Here is a 21,379-nt window from a genome sequence, read left to right as displayed (position 1 = left end):
ATTGCCGGCTAACAGAAACCCTGACACACACACAGGGGGTGAGAGGAGAGAAACTAGTGTCACCCATAGATACTTATTTTTAGCTTATCTGTGGCTACAGCATACAGACATGACAGTAGAACTTCCATCACCATGAGATTCAGACTAAGCCAACATGTTTTCACAGCTCAAGAGATCATTGCTCATTATTGTCAATAGAAGCTCTGGCAGGGGCGTACAGGCCCACATGGTAGATGAACCTGTATCACCTAACAGGTTTTAAACAGATCAGCTTCAACATGTTTACAGATCAAGAGGGAGCCTAGGACTATATCTTTGCCAAACCAATCAGGCATTTGGCGCATTCCCTGGATGGTTGTGTGAATATTTGTCCTATTTGTAGTTACGTTGAGCTCAACTGAACAGAAAGGATAATGTGTTGTTCAATTCGATGTTCTAATTTAAGTAGCCTTCAGCCCTGGCCTGTATCCCGTTACATTAATACTATGACTACAGTGAAACAGGCCCAATCCCAATCCTTAGCCTTCCTCCTCATTTTCGAGTGTCCCTCGGTGGGGGAGTGGCACTCAAACTGAACAACTAGTGGTAGGGAGAGCTAAATTAGGCCTAGTTAATGGAACATCACTACATCACTCGTGCACATCACAAACTGCCAACGGATACCACGCAATTCATTTACGACGAGCCTTGTTTTTCACAATGCCTGTACTGGCGGCAATAATAGCTTTCCTTATATTTCTCATCCAACAAATACACCTCCTACAAAAGTATGTGGACACCCCTTCAAATTAGTGGATTTGGCCATTTCAGCCACACCCGTTGCTGACAGGTGTATAAAATCGAGCACACAGCCATGCAATCTCCATAGAAAAACATTGGCAGTAGAATGGCCTTACTGAAGAGCTCAGTGACTTTCAACGTGGCAACGTCATAGGATGCCACCTTTCTAACAAGTCAGTTTGTCAAATTTCTGCCCTGCTAGAGCTGCCCCGGTCAACTGTAAGTGCTGTTATTGTGAAGTGGAAACATCTAGGAGCAACAACGGCTCAGACGCGAAGTGGTAGGCCACACAAGCTCACAGAACGGCACCGCTGAGTGCTGAAGCGCGTAGCGTGTAGAAATCGTCTGTCCTCGGTTGCAACGCTCACTACCGAGTTCCAAACTGCCTCTGGAAGCAACGTCAGCACAAGAACTGCTTGTCGGGAGCTGCATGAAATGGGTTTCCATGGCCGAGCAGCCGCACACAAGCCTAAGATCACAATGTGCATTGCCAAGCGTCGGATGGAGTGGTGTAAAGCTCGCCGCCATTGGACTCTGGAGCAGTCGATACGCGTTCTATGGAGTGATGAATCGCGCTTCCTCATCTGGCAGTCCGAAGGACGAATCTGGGTTTGGCGGATGCCAGGAGAACGCTACCTACCCCAATGCATCGTGCCAACTGTAAAGTTTGATGGAGGAGGAATAATGGTCTGGGGCTGTTTTTCATGTTTCAGGCTCCCAACATCTAGTGGAAAGCCTTCCCAGAAGAGTGGAGACTGTTATAGCAGCAAACTGGGGGACCAACTCCATATTAATGCCCATAATTCTGGAATGAGATGTTTGACGAGCAGGTGTCCACATACTTTTGGTCATGTAGTGTACGTACTTACCAACAAATGAGAACAGCAGAACAACAATGTATCTGTAATGTAACCATGCTCTGGCTGTGGTTCAATGTGGAGTAGTAATGTAGCCATCCTCTGGCTGTGGTTCAATGTGGAGTAGTAATGTAGCCATCCTCTGGCTGTGGTTCAATGTGGGGTAGTAATGTAACCATCATATGGCTGTGGTTCAATGTGGGGTAGTAATGTAGCCATCCTCTGGCTGTGGTTCAATGTGGGGTAGTAATGTAGCCATCCTCTGGCTGTGGTTCAATGTGGGGTAGTAATGTAGCCATCCTCTGGCTGTGGTTCAATGTGGTGTAGTAATGTAGCCATCCTCTGGCTGTGGTTCAATGTGGGGTAGTAATGTAGCCATCCTCTGGCTGTGGTTCAATGTGGGGTAGTAATGTAGCCATCCTCTGGCTGTGGTTCAATGTGGGGTAGTAATGTAGCCATCCTCTGGCTGTGGTTCAATGTGGTGTAGTAATGTAGCCATCCTCTGGCTGTGGTTCAATGTGGGGTAGTACTGAAGCAGGACTTTCATTCCATAGCAGTTTGACATGTAACAGTCACATTTCCGTCACTCAGTCCTTACCAGTGGAAGCACTGTAGCTTGAACAATTAAAACCACTGTTCTGAACTAATATTTATACCAAACGTTTTCGGGTCCATACACATAGCTACACATCCATAGAATGCAGGTATCTTTATCCTTCACTACAAATAAGCAAGAAAATAGTTAGCTACGGCTACGTTACCTGCATTGGCAAATATCTTCAATCTCTAATGTTACTACAATAAAGAAAAATTATAAGTGATTGACTTTGATTTTTTAAAAACTGAACAGCAAGGTAAGCTTACAAATTTGTACATTCAATTTGCAGTAAATGATTAAGCTAGATTCCCTAAAACATTAAACAACACGAATTACAATTTCATACAAATGTCAAAACGCCCATATAGCAAGCTAAATGTATAGCTGGTTGGCTAATGTTAGCTTGTCAACTAGCTTGTTAAAATAGCAATATTCGTAAATTAACTTTATGACCCCAAAATATGCCTAATTGTGTTTCTCTACACTAACTAACCTATTCCTCTTAACTGTAAATGTTTTGCATGATTCATTATGAAGTTTTAATTACTTACATTTGCTTCCATCCTAGTATTTTTGTCAGCCATCTTCCTGAAGAAACTTTAGAGCCTTGCGTCGCAGAGCTTCATGGGAGTTTTGATAACCACTCGATAGGAAGACTGCCTGTCTATTTGATTCGTTTGGAGGGCCAACTAGAAGGCTGAAAAGGCCCTACCCTTCACTCAGTTGAATTGGAACACCACTCTGACTCAATGCGGCTCGCAGAGGATCGCCCAAAACTGAGGGGGAGGGATAAGTGGGAGGGCTAAGGGTGGGGGGGCGGGGGGTGGTATTGGAATTGAGCCATAATACTCCACCTTCGCTGGTGGTGTCACACTTAGGTGACCGAGCTTTGTTGAAACACTTGTCTGCTATGCAGTCAGACAGCACTACATAACCCCCCCCCCCCTTAACTTTCTAAAGAAAGAGATGGATGCTCCAGACCAGTGCTGATGGTGTGGAAGCTTGAGTTTGGTTTACCTGTATATTAGGTGGTGTGTTTGATTAGGCTTAGGTCTACTAGGTCTATGTGTCCCACAGGACTCCGGGTCCGTGTCCCACAGGACTCCGGGTCCGTGTCCCACAGGACTCCGGGTCCGTGTCCCACAGGACTCCGGGTCCGTGTCCCACAGGACTCCGTGTTAAGTCTTCATCAGGTCTGTCTGACATGTCTGTCTGTCTGTCTGCTTCCAGTTTCAGATCAGTCAGAGTCCCATAGAGGTAGCCTCGACTCCAGGCTAGCGTAGGAATGCGATGTATTGTCTGGACGTGCAAGAATACTAGCGAAGAGCAAGCATCAATGTCGGCTAATATCATGACAGTAAATCGCCATTATTCACCGAGCTGCTAGTAGGCGAACAGTCAGACAACGGTATAGCAGCAAGCGAGAAGGTGCATTTAGTTACATTCTAAACCTTCACTGACTGACTCAGCAATCTACAAGCGCTGCAAGTTCGGAACTCTTTCTTTTTTAATGAATTAAGTAATAAGAAGATGTGGACTATTATCCATAGGAATGCTCAGGCTAGTCGTGTTGTAAGAATCTGTGAGAAAACGATGATCAACTGTTTTTGTGTTGAGAAAATGTGTTAACAGTGTGGGAAAGTGGGATGGGAGGATGAACAGTGAAGTGTGGAGGGAGGGAAACTCCTATTCAAATGGAGTTATGGATGATTGGTAGAAAGGTGCGGGGGGAGTGGAGCTGTATATGAAGTGAGAGCCTGGGAATCTGCTGCACTGCAGGGGTAGAGGATGGAGTGGGAGGAGGAGTATAGGAGGGTTTCTCCCTTCCTATAGCCTGGCTAGCTCACTGCAGCCTGGAGGCAGGCGCAGAACAGAGCAGTCATTTCCACTCTCCCACACCCCATCATAGCTGGGGGCTAGAAACTCTCCCCTGGGGTCTACAGCTCATAAACTAAGCCTAATCTGGAGTGGGCTCAGTAAAGATGAATTCATAGTTCAGAGCCACTGGCCGCCAGACCACTATGACATATTTAAAAGCCTTGTTTAATTGGGTCTTATCCAGGCAATGACGTATGACACATTTAATGCTGTGAACTAGGTTTGAAGCTTTAGCCTAATCTCCCCCACTGAACTCTACTACGTCACACTGAGGTCAACACACGTACACTGCTGCACTGGCCATAGATGAGCTCCGTCTCAACCAATAGCCTACAGTATGTTGGTAACCAATAGCCTACAGTATGTTGGTAACCAATAGCCTACAGTATGTTGGTAACCAATAGCCTACAGTATGTTGGTAACCAATAGCCTACAGTATGTTGGTAACCAATAGCCTACAGTATGTTGGTAACCAATAGCCTACAGTATGTTGGTAACCAATAGCCTACAGTATGTTGGTAACCAATAGCCTACAGTATGTTGGTAACCAATAGCCTACAGTATGTTGGTAACCAATAGCCTACAGTATGTTGGTAACCAATAGCCTACAGTATGTTGGTAACCAATAGCCTACAGTATGTTGGTAACCAATAGCCTACAGTATGTTGGTAACCAATAGCCTACAGTATGTTGGTAACCAATAGCCTACAGTATGTTGTTGGCCGATTGTAAAACACAGACCTACTGTAAAAGTAAGGCAAGAAGAGGTGTAAGACTGATACATGTATTCTTGATATTTATATTATCAAACCAATCCTAAAGGGTGTTCACTGCTGACATTGAGCTTGGTTACATATTGTCATCTTATTAGCTAGGCCCCACACAATAGAGTTCTATTGTTTTGGTCCGGTGGAGGAAGTCTTGATTTGATGAAAGGATTGCATTCTTTAGGGCTCTGGAGCTGGTTACAGCGGGTCAGGAGAGAACAGGAGCATTCCAGGTCTCTTTGAGGAGGGAGAAGGCAGGAACAGTTAGAGGTGAACAGAGGATAGATAACTATCTCTGTTAGTTACATCACATCTGACTTTGATAACGTCCAGACTACCACAGAAATCAGTGTGTCATGAGTGTGTCATCAGTGTGTGTGTGTGGGGAGACAGTGTGTCATCAGCGTGTCATCAGCATGTCATCAGCGTGTCATCAGCGTGTGAGTGGGAGAGTGTGTCATCAGCGTGTCATCAGCATGTCATCAGCGTGTCATCAGCGTGTGAGTGGGAGAGTGTGTCATCAGCGTGTCATCAGCGTGTGAGTGGGAGACAGTGTGTCATCAACATGTCAGAAGATACAGATAGCAACACACAGAGATATGAGCGTTAGAGACTGACTGCTAGACCTGCTTCCTGACTTCCTCCCATTACTCCCATTGTGAAACACGGCTCACCCCATTAGGCCAACCATTACTCCCATTGTGAAACACGGCTCACCCCAATAGGCCAACCATTACTCCCATTGTGAAACACGGCTCACCCCATTAGGCCAACCATTACTCCCATTGTGAAACACGGCTCACCCCATTAGGCCAACCATTACTCCCATTGTGAAACACGGCTCACCCCATTAGGCCAACCATTACTCCCATTGTGAAACACGGCTCACCCCATTAGGCCAACCATTACTCCCATTGTGAAACACGGCTCACCCCATTAGGCCAACCATTACTCCCATTGTGAAACACGGCTCACCCCATTAGGCCAACCATTACTCCCATTGTGAAACACGGCTCACCCCATTAGGCCAACCATTACTCCCATTGTGAAACACGGCTCACCCCATTAGGCCAACCATTACTCCCATTGTGAAACACGGCTCACCCCATTAGGCCAACCATTACTCCCATTGTGAAACACGGCTAACCCCATTAGGCCAACCATTACTCCCGCAGTCATCAACGACACCATTCACTGGCTACTACATAACATAACCCACTACGACAGCCATAAGATGACCCGTTTTAGCTCATATTCAGAAAGCGACTAAGACTGGAGTAATATTGTATGGGACACCTTTAAATGTGCCTTTAGAGGCCATGCAATTCAGTACTCATCTCGAAAACAAAAGCAATTTAGGTCAAAAGAGTTTATACTAAGAAAGGAAATAGAAAGTCTAACAGAACAGATAGATGGCAATAAAAACTGTAACATAGAGTCTCAGAATAAATTAGAGGAAAAACTAAAAGAAATGGAGAAACTTATTCAAGAAAGATCAAGTGTAATATATTATAAAAATAAAGCAAACTGGATGGAATATGGGGAAAAATGCACACAATTCTTTTTTAATCTTCAACATAGGAATGCTACCAAAAAGAACTTAATGAAACTGGTTACAATTGACGGAGTCACCCATAATTCACCAAATGATATTTTGAAGGAAGAAACAAAGTACTTTAAGCATATGTTTTCTTTTCAGTCGCCTCCATCTCCTCTAACTGAAGCTAATTGTAGAGATTTTTTTTCTATTGATAATGTCAAATTAACAGCCACACAGAAAGACTCATGTGAAGGTGAAATTACAGAGGAGGAACTTCTGGATGCAATTAAAGACTTTAAGTCTGGGAAAACTCCAGGGTTGGATGGCATACCAGTCGAGGTATACCAAACCTTTTTGATATACTAAGAGGACCGTTATTAGCATGTTTTAACCACTCCTATGTAAATGGTAGATTATCTGACACTCAAGAAGAAGGTCTGATCTCATTATTACTGAAACAGGATACAAGTGGAAAATATAAAGATCCAGTCCATTTACAAAATTGGAGGCCCCTTACACTTCAGTGTTGTGATGCAAAAATCCTAGCAAAATGTATAGCGCATAGAATTAAAAAGGTATTGTCGGATATTATTCATTCTAATCAGACAGGTTTTTTACATGGAAGATACATTGGAGATAATATAAGGCAAGTATTGGAAACAATAGAACACTATGGAAAATATGGGGAAACCAGGCCTGCTATTCATAGCAGACTTCGAAAAAGGCATTTGATAAAGTTCGACTGGGGTTTATATATAAATGCCTGGAGCATTTCAATTTTGGAGAATCTCTTATAAAATGGGTCAAAATAATGTATAGTAACCCTAGGTGTAAAATAGTAAATAATGGCTATTTCTCAGAAAGTTTTAAACTGTCAAGAGGAGTGAAACAAGGTTGTCCACTATCGGCATATCTATTTATTGTGGCCATCGAGATGTTAGCTATTAAAATCAGATCCAATAATAATATCAGAGGATTAGAAATCCAGGGCTTAAAAACAAAGGTGTCATTGTACGCTGATGATTCATGTTTTCTTTTAAATCCACAACTAGAATCCCTCCACAGCCTCATAGAGGATCTAGATACTTTTTCTAACCTCTCTGGATTACAACCAAATTATGACAAATGTACTATATTACGTATTGGATCACTAAAAAATACAATTTTTACATGACCATGTAGTTTACCAATAAAATGGTCTGATGGTGATGTGGATATACTCGGAATACATATCCCAAAGGAAATAAATGATCTCACTTCAATACATTTTAATAGAAAGTTAGCAAAAATAGATAAGATCTTACTACCATGGAAAGGAAAATACCTGTCAATTTGTGGAAAAATCACCCTGATTAACTCTTTAGTATTATCCCAGTTTACCTATTTGCTTATGGTCTTGCCTACGCCTAGCGAACAGGTTTTTAAATTATATGAGAAAAAAATATTCAATTTTATTTGGAACGGCAAGCCAGACAAAATTAAAAGAGCATATTTATATAATGAATATGAATTCGGAGGACAGAAATTATTAAATATTAAAGCATTAGATCTATCACTAAAAGCTTCAGTCATACAAAAGTTATACTTAAATCCGAACTGGTTCTCAAGCAAATTAGTAAGATTGTCTCACCCAATGTTCAAGAAAGGCCTTTTTCCCTTTATTCAGATTACAACCTCTCACTTTCAGTTATTTGAAAAGGAAATAATCTCCCAAATATCACTATTTCTAAAACAAGCCATAGAAAGTTGGTTGCAATTTCAATTTAATCCTCCAGAAACGGCAGAACAAATAATGCAACAAATATTGTGGTAAAATTCAAATATACTAATTGACAAAAAACCTTTATTTTTTTGACAGAATGTTTAAAAAAGGTATAATCTTCGTAAATTATATCATCGGTAGGACTGGTGGAGTTATGTCGCACATGCAGCTGACAAAAACATATGGAAATGTCTGCTCTACCCAAAATTACAACCAAATAATTGCAGCCTTACCGCAAAAGTGGAAGAGGAAAGTGGAAGGGGGAGAAAGTAAGGAACTTGTCTGTCGGCCTTGCATTAAAGAACATAATTGGTTAAGGAAAACTGTGATAAATAAAAAAGCATATCAGTTTCACTTAAGGACCAAAGGATTGACAGCCGTCCCATATAGATTGCAAAATTGTTGGGAAGAGATCTTTGACGTACCGATCCCATGGCATAGTGTTTATGAACTGACACGCAAAACGACACCGGATTCAAAAATTAGAATCTTTCAATTTAAATTATTATATAAAATTATTGCTACCAATAGAATGTTATTTATATGGGGGATACAATCTTCCCAGCTCTGCAGATTTTGCTGTGAAGAGACAGAATCATTAGATCATTTGTTTTGGTTCTGTTCATTTGTAGCTTGTTTTTGGACACAGGTCCAGGAATGGCTAAAGGATTGCAATATTTACCTGGAACTAACCTTGCAGATAGCATTACTGGGTGATCTGAAAAGTCATAGTCAATCAATCAATAATATAATAATACTTTTAGCAAAAATGTTTATTTTTAATTCACAATCTGTAGAAGCAATGAGAATAGAAAGGTTCAGAACTTTTGTAAAACATCACAGTACGGTTGAAATATATATGGCAAATAGAAATCCTATATGGATTGTGTTAAGAGATAGATGGGAGGTATTGAATAGAGTTGAAGGATGGGACTAATAACAAATAACAACAAATAATAACAAAGATAGCTAATAATGTAAGCATACTGTGTCCATAATAAGTATATAGGTTGTATGTTGGGAGCTTTTGGGAAAGAGCACAGTTAGAAAGATATGGCATATAGAAGCAAACCGGATGGACATCATGAAAATGATCGGAGAGGTTGAGAGTAGAAGAAGTTCAGGAGCAATAAAAATAAAATAAAAAAATATATATAATAGAATTATTGTAAAATTAACTCTGTCCATAAGGTGTAGATAGTAAGTATAGACCGGAAGTAGAGGCCTGGGCGTTGTTGTTCACTAATTTACTCCAAGTAGGGAAAGGATGGTGGGGTTGAAAAGTAATAAAGGGGAGTATATATATAAAAAATAAAAATAATAAAAATAAAACATGGGGGATTGGAAGTGATGCAGACAATTACATTGATAGAAGATACAATCTATCTGCAATATTAAGCTGATCCATTCCCCCCCCCCAAAAAAATTAAAAAATTAATAAAGACTGGAGTAATTGTCACTATTGATTCTAATGGTTCACACACTTCCTCTAGGCATTGTTCAATGTTATACAATTGTTAGGCTATATAGTTGTTGTTGTTACTATACAATATTAGCCCTCGTATTGAAACGAATGTAAGGCTAAAACAAATGATGTATGTTGTTGAGTACATTGCTTCAGCCTACTGAACGTTTCCTGACTTTTTAAAGCACAGCCATTCAGTTTCCATTCCCTTTGTTCTCCAGAGAGTTGAGTTATGGGGGTACACACACACACACTGCTCTGAGGCAGACAAAGGATAAGGATCAGAGCAGAGCGAGGGTTCACTGAGGACTGTGAATTTTAACAAACCCTGTAACGGAACATCAGTCCATAGGGATTTACACAGATACAACTTTGTTGAAATCAACAACAATTCCTAAAATGTATCCCCAGGCTTACAGTAGGAAGATATCAACATTGTTGAAATCACAACCACTGGATTCCTAAAGATTTTCCCTAGGGATATAGGCTACCCATAGCAGAGAAAGTACTGATACTGTACAAAACCACACCCACTATGAAATCAGCCCAATAACCCATGAAGTACACAACATAACCAGCCCTATAACCCATGAAATGTCACAAAACCCAGTAACGAACCGTACGTCAATAGGGATTGAGAGAGATAAAATATAGTTGAAATCAACCACAGTCCAGTATAAACCTGTGTTGTCCCCTGTCCAATCAGCCCTGGCTAAAACCCATGACATACGCAGTGGTTTCATATTTAGAAAGTGACCAACTGCTGAGAATCTCTCCACACCCTCTCAAACAATTCACATTAATGACCACATCCAGAGAGCCTAGCCCACAGAGACACACAGAGACACAGAGAGAGAGAGAGAGAGAGAGAGAGAGAGAGAGAGAGAGAGAGAGAGAGAGAGAGAGAGAGAGAGAGAGAGAGAGAGACGCACAGAGAGAGAGAGAGAGAGAGACACAGAGAGAGAGCGAGAGACACACAGAGAGAGCGAGAGATACACAGAGAGAGAGCGAGAGATACACAGAGAGAGAGCGAGAGATACACAGAGAGAGAGCGAGAGATACACAGAGAGAGAGAGAGACACAGAGAGAGAGCGAGAGATACACAGAGAGAGAGCGAGAGATACACAGAGAGAGAGAGAGAGATACACAGAGAGAGAGCGAGAGACACACAGAGAGAGAGAGAGAGAGATACACAGAGAGAGAGCGAGAGACAAAGAGAGAGAGCGAGAGACACACAGAGAGAGAGCGAGAGACACACAGAGAGAGAGCGAGAGACACACAGAGAGAGAGAGAGAGACACACAGAGAGAGAGCGAGAGACACACAGAGAGAGAGACACACAGCGAGAGAGAGAGAGACACACACAGAGAGAGAGCGAGAGACACACAGAGAGAGAGAGAGCAAGAGACACACAGAGAGAGAGCGCGAGACACACAGAGAGAGAGCGCGAGACACACAGAGAGAGAGCGCGAGACACACAGAGAGAGAGCGCGAGACACACAGAGAGAGAGCGCGAGACACACAGAGAGAGAGCGAGAGACAAACAGAGAGAGAGCGAGAGACAGAGAGAGAGCGAGAGACACAGAGAGAGAGAGAGAGACACAGAGAGAGAGAGCGAGAGACACAGAGAGAGAGAGAGAGCAAGAGACACAGAGAGAGAGCTAGAGACACAGAGAGAGAGAGAGCTAGAGACACAGAGAGTGAGAGAGAGCGCGAGAGAGAGAGAACAGACACAAATAGGTCTGCCTGACTAACTTCTGCATGGCCCTACTTCAACATATCTTTTGTGAAATGGTGTCTAAGAGTCGCTTGTTTTCCTCCTGCTCAGCCATGAAAGTGAATTTGTCTCACCAGGTTTATTTCTATATTTAGTGAGAAGAACATTCTTCAACATCACCAACAGTCACATGATTGCCGTGGATAACAGGATGCTGGAGGGGCTGATAGATTCCAGAACATTATCGGTTCGCACATTCTGACAACAGGGTCGTGTTCATTAGGCACCAAATGGAACAAAACGGGCTGAAACAAGGAGGGACTAGCAACTAGGTCTAGTTTTTGCATTCTAATGCACACTGATTTAAAAAGGCACCATTGGTCCCTGGTCAAAAGTAGTGAACTATATAGGGAATAGGGTGCCATTTGGGGTGCAACCATTGAGTAAGGCTACATGAACACAATAATATGATTATTATGAACAGGGCATAAAATGTACTTTTTGGTCCACCAGCCACTGTGGCAGGTAGATTTAAAAATCTACCAGCCACACAGATTCTTTACCTGCCAAAATATTTTTTTTGCAGCCAAAATTACACAGACACACAAAAAAACAGATGAGCATGCTTTGTAACGTTTCTAAAACAATAAACTGTATTATTAGTAAGAAGTGTATTGAATAATTACATTTGTGACTTGAGTCTTTTAACCAAAATATCACAGATGAGACAAAAATGTTCACCTCCCCCTTTAAAAGGGGGGGTACCATGGTAGCGTGACTCAAATCATGTTTGTGCCTGTGAGATTGAGTCTGACTAGTAGAAGCCTTGTCTTCTCTTCCCTAGCAGTTGAAACTCAAACATAGAAAAATAACCTAGCTTGAGAACAAAACAATTTAAATAACCAAGAAACACAAGGACAATGTCTTCTAAAAATGTGTCTTGCACTCAGCTCTTGGCGTGCGCACAGACCCCAACCAGGCAGTGTTGCAGCGCCAGGTGGAATAGGCTATATAGGGTTCGTAGTTCTTTGAATGTACCAGCTATGAAACAAAATGGCGAAAATGCATCGAAAACAGCTACTGCAGCATTTATTTTACTATAAATGTTATCATACTTGACTATTGGTATTCACAAATGTGAGTGAAAGGCTCGCACTGTGGAGCCCTGACCACCTGCAAACGTGGCTTGTGAAATAGACATATTACCCGCCAATGCCAAAATATACCCGCATTTTGCAGGTGTTAATTTTAGGCCCTGATTGTGAATAGTCAGATTAATACAATAGCTCGATTTCCCTAATAATCTTGTTTACATGGACACATCTGAAATCAGGCTACCTGATGGGATTCAATGTCACAATGATCCTCCTGTCTGATATATGTAAATCAGATAAAGTGACAGTTGTATTTTAGTAACTCAATACCTCTCCTCTCTGCAGTGTGATGAATGAGTTGTAAAGACTGGGTGTGAGTGAGTGACTGGCATATGGTGGTAGGTGTCTGCACATGCCTATAGGAATTCGGTGGGACTGATAGGCTGGCTGACTGACTGACTCCAAGGCAGTTTAGTTTAGCACAGGGGTGGGAAAACTTTTTGGCTCGAGGGCCACATCGGGATTTCGAAATTCAACGGACGGTCGCAGAATTTTTGGGGACTGATGTGTTTGTCAAAATCAATTTGCGGGCCACAAAAAAGGCCAGTTATTTGAAAATATACAGGTCCATTATAACATACTTTCTATCTAGTTTTAGATGTTCAAGAGTGGCCTGGAGTGCTTTTTTCTGCCCACAATGAAAATAATTCCCCCCCACCACCCCCCAAAACAATATATTGAATGGGCCACTCCTGGTTTAATTTACTCTCAAGTCAACACAAGCCGAGGTACCGTACCCGTAGACTTCCAGTCATTGCGCTAATGCTAGTTAGCGTTGGCTCACGAAACTACCACTAACTTCCTTCATACTGCACGCAGAGACACAAAATGGTATCCACAAATTCATCTGACTCTGGGTACGTAGAACAGAACGCAGTATCCCTTTAAGACAGAGTGGATCCAACTTCTCAACGCCCCCCTACCCATTCCCTGTCGACTCAACATGACCCAAGTACTTCCTCCAGGAGGAACCCATTCCCTGTCGACTCAACATGACCCAAGTACCTCCTCCAGTAGGCACCCATTCCCTGTCGACTCAACATGACCCAAGTACCTCCTCCAGTAGGCACCCATTCCCTGTCGACTCAACATGACCCAAGTACTTCCTCCAGGAGGAACCCATTACCTGTCGACTCAACATGACCCAAGTACTTCCTCCAGGAGGAACCCATTCCCTGTCGACTCAACATGACCCAAGTACTTCCTCCAGGAGGAACCCATTCCCTGTCGACTCAACATGACCCAAGTACTTCCTCCAGGAGGAACCCATTACCTGTCGACTCAACATGACCCAAGTACCTCCTCCAGGAGGAACCCATTACCTGTCGACTCAACATGACCCAAGTACCTCCTCCAGGAGGAACCCATTCCCTGTCGAGTCAACATGACCCAAGTTGTCGCCACATAAACCTCAACAACAATGACTTGTGGGGTAGGATAACACACACACACCCCTCCTGGGACAGAGACGGGTGGTGACAGCCTTGTCTCCTGGTATTTAATGAGAGCATGTGAATTATTCAGCCCTAAAGGAGTGAAGGGAACACAGCCCTTGGTCCACCCTAAGGAGAACGTTGGATGGGAGACATTAACTATTCACAGTAGAGAAAAGGAGAAATGCTCACTAACAGGGATGTAAACACATTTGTGCCCAACATTTTGAGAAATAAGCTTTTTGTGCGTATGGAAATGATCTGGGATCTTTTATTTCAGCTCATGAAACATGGGACCAACACTTTACATTAGGGATGCACCGATATGACATTTTTGGCCGATACCAATTTCCAATATTTTCCTTGCCAAAAAAAACGATATCGATAACCGATATTTAAAGTTTTAGCGGCCTTTTAAGCATTCTAGTACAGTTAAATAGTTGAAACAAAGTGTCATATGTTCAGTTAGGAACAGATTGTTTAATAACTTGTAAATGAGAAAAATGACAAATCCATGAATGTTTTAATGACTCCAACCTAAGTGTATGTAAACTTCCGACTTCAACTGTAAAAGCAAAGAAATAAGACATTATTTATTGCAGATTTCAAAGTGCCATGTGTTCTTTTCTGCGAAATCATCTAGAGGGCAGACGAAGGAAAAATATATACTTGATACTAAAATGAAAAAAAAAATAATAATAAAAAGAGTAAGACTGCATCTGCGTCATCTGACCACTTTTTTTATTAACCGAGTCACTGGTGCTTCCTGCTTTAGGTTTTTCTTATAAGCAGGAATCAGGAGGATAGAGTTATGGTCAGATTTGCCAAATGGAGGGCGAGGGAGAGCTTTGTATGAGTCTCTGTGTGTGGAGTAAAGGTGGTCTAGAGTTTATTTTCCTCTGGTTGCACATTTAACATGCTGGTAGAAATTAGGTAGAACGGATTTAAGTTTCCCTGCATTAAAGTCCCCGGCCACTAGGAGCGCTGCCTCTGGATGAGCGTTTTCCTGTTTAGTTATGGCCTTATACAGCTCATTGAGTGCAATCTTAATGCCAGTATTGGTTTGTGGTGGTAAATAGACAGCTATGAAAAATATAGATGAAAACCATGAAATACCTTATTTACATACGTTTTCAGACCCTTTGCTAAGAGACTCGAAATTGAGCTCCGGTGCATCCTGTTTCCATTGATCATCCATGATTCTACAACTTGATTGGAGTCCACCTGTGGTAAATTCAATTGATTGGACATGATTTGGAAAGGCACACACCTGTCTATATAAGGTCCCACAGTTGACAGTGCATGTCAGAGCAAAAACCAAGCCATGAGGTCGAAGGAATTGTCTGTAGAGCTCCGAGACAGGATTGTGTCAAGGCACAGATCTGAGGAGGGTACCAAATAAATTCTGCAGCATTGAAGGTCCCCAAGAACACAGTGCCCTCCATCATTCTTAAATGGAAGAAGTTTAGAACCACCAAGACTCTTCCTAGAGCTGGCGGCCCGGCCAAACTGAACAATTGGAGAGAAGGGCCTTGGTCAGGGAGGTGACCAAAAACCTGATGGTCACTCTGACAGAGCTCTAGAGTGCCTCTGTGGAGATGGGAGAACCGTCCAGAAGGACAACCATCTCTGCAGCACTCTACCAATCAGGCCTTTATGGTAGAGTGGCCAGACGGAAGCCACTCCTCAGTAAAAGGCACATGACAGCCCGCTTGGAGTTTGCCAAAAGGCACCTAAAGACTCTCAGACCATGAGAAACAAGATTCTCTAGTCTGATGAAACCAAGATTGAACTCTTTGGCCTGAATGCCAAGTGTCACGTCGGGAGGAAACCTGGCACCATCCCTATGGTGAAGCATGGTGGTGGCAGCATCATGCTGTGGGGATGTTTTTCAGCAGCAGGGACTGGGAGACTAGTCAGGATCGAGGCAAAGATGAACGGAGCAAAGTACAGAGAGGTCCTTGTTGAAAACATGCTCCAGAGCGCTCAGGACCTCAGACTGGAGCAAAGGTTCACCTTCCATCAGGACAATGACCCTAAGCACACAGCCAAGACAATGCAGGAGTGGTTTCGGGACAAGTCTCTGAATGTCCTTGAATGGCCCAGCCAGATCCTGGACTTGAACCCAATCCAACATCTCTGGAGAGACCTGAAAAAAACTGTGCAGCAACACTCCCCATCCAACCTGACAGAGCTTGAGAGGATCTGCAGAGAACAATGGGAGAAACTCCCCAAATACAGGTGTGCCAAGCTTGTAGCGTCATACCCAAGAAGTCTCGAGGCTGTAGTTGGTGCCAAAGGTGCTTGAACAAAGTACTGAGTAAAGGGTCTGAATACTTATGTAAATGTAATATTTCTAAGGCTGTAACATAACAAAATGTGGAAAAAGTCAAGGGGTCTGAATACTTTCCGAATGCCCTTTTCAATACGGTCTGAATTGGTGCAAGCTTTACTGTATAGCCTATGTACTCACAACAAGTGCTTGTTCCAAAAAGCTCTACTGTAAAAGTACACTGACAAATGCTTGTTCCAAACCAACATCTGGTACAAGAGTGAACAAGGCCCACAGTATCATGTCCAGTTGAGTCTAAAGCCCCTAGAGCGAGTATGGGGATACGTGGTTGAGCTTCAAGCCGGACATAATGCATCTCTCTCAGCTCCGTTCTGGCCAGAGACTTTAACCCTACCTCTATACACCACACAGACCTGGGTTCAAATACTATTTGAAACCTTTCAAATACTTCAAGTGTTTGCGCTAGCCTGCCTGGAGTCCCAGATATGGCTGGGTTTACAGATTTGGGACTATTCTATCGGCCCATTAAGCCAGGCAAGGCATGATGTCAACTTTTATTTCAACCCAGGTCTGATAAACCAACAAAACACAAGGCTCATCAGCTGTTCTAAAACTACAGGGAGGAGCTATCTGTCAGTCACAAGCCTGTCATCTGTCTCAAGTAAAGCCCTCTAGGCCCTGTCTGGCTTGGCAGGAAAATAGAACAGCTTGCTACTTCACTGCAGGTTCAATCCCATCCACGTTGTCCACAGTTCAGTTCAGACAACTTGACCAAGGGAAGGAAGTGGAAGTTAAGGACCTTCCTTATTCTTGTTCTCCATCATGTCTTATCTACAGTGGTGTCACTAATGGTTGTAGTTGGATGATTAAAGAGTCGGATGTCATCTGGGTTCAAATATAGCATTTTAATTATTTCAGAATTATACTTTGAGGTATTGGGGTGCGTTTGCACTTTGGGGACTATTCCATTGGTTAGGCTACATTGCGCTAGAGAGAGCTTGGTCAAGCACAGCTCCAACCTTTTGAAAGAAAAACAAATAGGTGTAGGCTGCTACTAATGGCTGGATGATAGCGTAGCATAGCAATGTGCTGCAGATGTCCTTATTTTTCAGACTGGCCCCATTTCACTGCCTCTGCGGCTGAGGCTGTTTCTGTCTGTTTCTCTAGCCTCCCGAGTTGTGCAGTGGTCTAAGGCACTGCATCGCAGTGCTAGCTGTGCCACTAGAGATCCTGGTTCGAATCCAGGCTCTGTCGTAGCCTGCCGCGACCGGGAGACCCATGGGGCGGCGCACAATTGGCCCAGTGTCGTTCAGGGTAGGGGAGGGAATGGCTGGCAGGGATGTAGCTCAGTTGGTAGAGCATGGCGTTTGCAATGCCAGCGTTGTGGGTTCGATTCCCACGGGGGGCCAGTATGAAAAAATAATAATAATAATGTATGCACTCACTAACTGTAAGTCGCTCTGGATAAGAGCGTCCGCTAAATGACTAAAAATGTTTTTTTTAATGTAGATCCACTAGCTACCCTGCCTGGCTGGCTGGCCTAGATAGGAAGCAACTGGCAATAATCTGGTCTGGCCACATCAGCAGTAGGTGAGTCAGTAAATAGGTAAGGCAGGACCTCATCATATTGTCCACAAACACAGACAGATACCACACTATGCACGGCAGCATTGCTCCTGTGGCTCTAGTTTCATTTTCAAAAGAGAAAATGCCTATGGAACAATATGAGAGCAGCAACCGACAAAACACCAACCTCTGTCATAGTCCTGCCTGCCTTACTATCCCAAAACACCAAGAATAATGTATCATTCCTGAGTAAACTCAGTGAACCCTTGCTGACGAAGGCAAATACCTCAACAAGCCTAATGCTTATGTAAACCTTGAGAAGAAAGGTGGGACATTTCTCAACTATCAATTAGGAGAAACAACAGTTAGTTAGGCCAGGTCAGTCATGCCTAGTCACTCCTGGCTGAACACCAACAAACACAACACGGGGGGGCTTTGAACACAGACACACCATCTTCCTAACTACGTCTGACCCCTCCCTTCCTTCCTTTCCTATAAGAGCTGCTCATTCCACTGCGGCACACCAAGGCTAGGTCCCAAATGGCACCCTATTTCCTATATAGTGCACTACCCTGGTCAAAAGTAGTGCATTATAGGCTAAAGGGAATAGGGTGCCATTTGGGACGCATTCAAAGAGTCTAGTTGAATGGCCTACTAAATGCCACCATGGCTGTGACCAGCTGAATGAAGCTCATTGTCCTCACTGGTCACTGGGGGCTTCACACAACACACACCCACAACTGGCTTGTTATTTAAGAGGACACTACGCTTGCCTCTGTTTTCCTCTAAGCAACCCAACAGGCATTTCCGCTCCGGTTCGGCTCTGTTCTGTGGTGGTGTTTGTTATGAACAGGGCAGGCAGGGTGGGGGACAAAATATGGTTCAGTGTAACCACATTTCCATCCAAATTCATACAGTATTTTTTTTTTATCACGACAGCTGTGATGGAAACAGGAAGTTTCAGTACAATTATATAAATGCAGACAGATAATTTGTTCATTCAACATGGTGGGATCTTTTTGTGTTAATTACGCGAGAAATGGCAGTGGAAATGCTTTTAATGCGCAAATATTTATATAATAACCATCATATCGAAGTAAGCCTGGGAGTCATGCGATGATATGATGTGTGGTCCTCCCACTACGACTCGGGAAACAATGCAGTTTATTAGACTACAGATTAAATAAATGATGATGAACTTAACAGGGTGGCGAAAGTTCATGGTGATCTTGATGCTCCTTTCCAATAAATATTGAGGGCCTTATTCTGGTGACATGATGATCGATGCTTGACTGCCATTTGACAAATAAACCTATTCTCACTCTTATCCATAATAATCCCATTATGTAGACTAGCCTACCCACACACACTAGCCTACCCACACAGTCTTCCTGCACTGTATCTGCGAGACGTTGGCTGGAGCTCACATGCCATGACCAGAGTAGGCACATTTGCTATTTAACACAACAGTTTTTGTGACAAAACTATCGGTAGAGTTGAAAATGCACTGGAAACACATTGAACTTTCGGTACATGGAACATAGGCCTTGACTAGAATACAGTATGTACATATGAAGTGGGTAAAACAGTATGTAAACATTATTAAAGTGACCAGAGTTCAATGATTATGTACATAGGCAGCAGCCCCAGGGGAAGAAACGTTTCCCCAAAACGGTGCGCACTGTTCTTTAAAAGCCTTTTGAGGTACGTTTCCTCTGATTTGGTGAGTATGGCCTGATCAATGAGTGTGGCCATTAGAAATCGCAAAACTCGTGCAGCACACCATACAACAATCGCCTATGGGCAGCCATAATCACGCCATTCTTCAGCTGGCCGTTCAGTACAGCACTGTTTCCGTTTCATTAAATGCTTAACACCGCTCGGTCGTACTGAACGCACCCCAGGGCCTCACAATGATGTGATGGTGCAGCTGTAGGACTGGGAGGGAGGGGGCCTGTGCCACATGTGGCCACACACACACACACACAACAAACACTTCCCCACCCCAACTAACAGACACACAGCTCAAGCTCATATTGAGTGTGCCTATGCAAATGACGAAGCCTAAATGTCATTGGTGTGTCAAAAGGTTACTCTATCAGGTCAAGCCATGCAGAGGGCCGTATGATATCACATCCTGTCCTACGCTAAGAGGTTGTCTCATAGCAACATATTAAAGCCTAGAGACCACAGGTGAATGTACTGTATGATAGGTGATGAGTATCATTACTCATGTTTCATCTCAAAGGCTGTTGTAGTTACTCCCATTCTGCAGTCACAAACACACACAGCAGAATCGCAGGTTGTGCAATGCAGAAATACTCGACTGAAACCCCCACATTGCATTGCTACATTCACTGACTGGTGGTGTTACCATGGTACCACCAGTCTCAGGTTAACACAGTTACATACTGGTTCTAGACACCAACCATGAATTGATGGTCAAGGAGATACATGATTACCAAATTTAACAGATGATTCTGACAAGTTTGGCTTTGAAGTTCAATCATGGATATGTAGAGAATACAGATTAATCAATTACTTTCTATATAGAACAGCTATGAAATGATCGATTTGAATGATTGAACCTAGTCTAGTAGGAGACCCATCACAGACAAGAGAACCCATGGCCACGGTTGAGCCATTCTCGTTCTTCTGTCTGTCAATGCAATGCTAGCAGAAAAGGGTTGCTAGCTGGCTAGCCATCCAGACATTACTGGCTGAATATGATTGTGTGTCTATGTTAGCTTCAAATGTTGCTATTGACCTTGTATACTAATAGAGATACATAATACATAGTGCTAATTTGAGCAATGCCGGTGGTGGTTAGCTAGCAAGCTACATTGTGTGAATTTGAATTCACTCCCTAACGTTAGCTTGGTAGCCTCATCATCATCACCCTCCTTACCTTCCGATAGCTCCAATTGCAACTCCGCCAAATGGTCTCGAACCTCTTTCGGTATACCGGACAAATCCACGCCACGGTCCGCCATGACGTAAAAAGAATACAACGAAGTGTGCCTTAATTAAAACGAAATCTCTTCTGTTTTGAAATAGTCCCTTCAAGACACGAAACATGCATTTGAATTGAAGAGACAATCCATTCGGCCGACTGCTCCCTCCGCCATAATGGAGAGAATTCACCAATGGCAAATAATGAACGGTCACGTGATCTCTCGTATGTACTATAATCACACTAGCGGCCTGGCAAATTACTGCATCCAAAACATGGTATATGTCGAGACATACAGCTTGTGCTCCCTCTCGTGTTGATCTAGAGATGTTACAACTATGTACAATAAAACGGATTACATGTGCATCAGTACAGTTTAACTTGTAAACTTGATTTGTATGACACATTAAAGATAAGTATATGACTACTCACTCAGGTTTTCATACCAACGTGTGGCCTTGCTGGACTACCATCTCATATGCTTCTCAGTGTGCATTATATACTGTATAAAATGTGCATGACTCCAATATCAGGGTTTTCCCTTAAGACAATGTTAAGGTGGCCACCTTGCTGATACCCTGGGTCACCTTAGAGAAAATATGAAAACATTTGGATAA

The 21,379-nt window shown here is 43.0% G+C and overlaps 1 protein-coding gene across 2 annotated transcripts in view; it reads right to left on the bottom strand.

Annotated features, from left to right (window-relative positions):
• Positions 1-20,932, bottom strand: part of dip2ba (disco-interacting protein 2 homolog Ba) — an 81,694-nt gene extending 60,762 nt beyond the window's left edge. For both annotated transcript variants that reach the window (XM_041845454.2, XM_041845455.2), the window contains exon 1: positions 20,718-20,932. In XM_041845454.2, the coding sequence (XP_041701388.1) occupies positions 20,718-20,802 (85 nt within the window). In that variant the 5' untranslated portion in view covers positions 20,803-20,932. The remainder of the gene's footprint in view (positions 1-20,717) is intronic.
• Positions 20,933-21,379: the final 447 nt, after the last annotated feature.

Source organism: Coregonus clupeaformis, chromosome 24, assembly GCF_020615455.1.
Source record: "Coregonus clupeaformis isolate EN_2021a chromosome 24, ASM2061545v1, whole genome shotgun sequence".
In the NCBI taxonomy this organism is placed as follows: Eukaryota; Metazoa; Chordata; class Actinopteri; order Salmoniformes; family Salmonidae; genus Coregonus; species Coregonus clupeaformis.
This window is presented reverse-complemented; position numbering and strand designations above follow the sequence as displayed.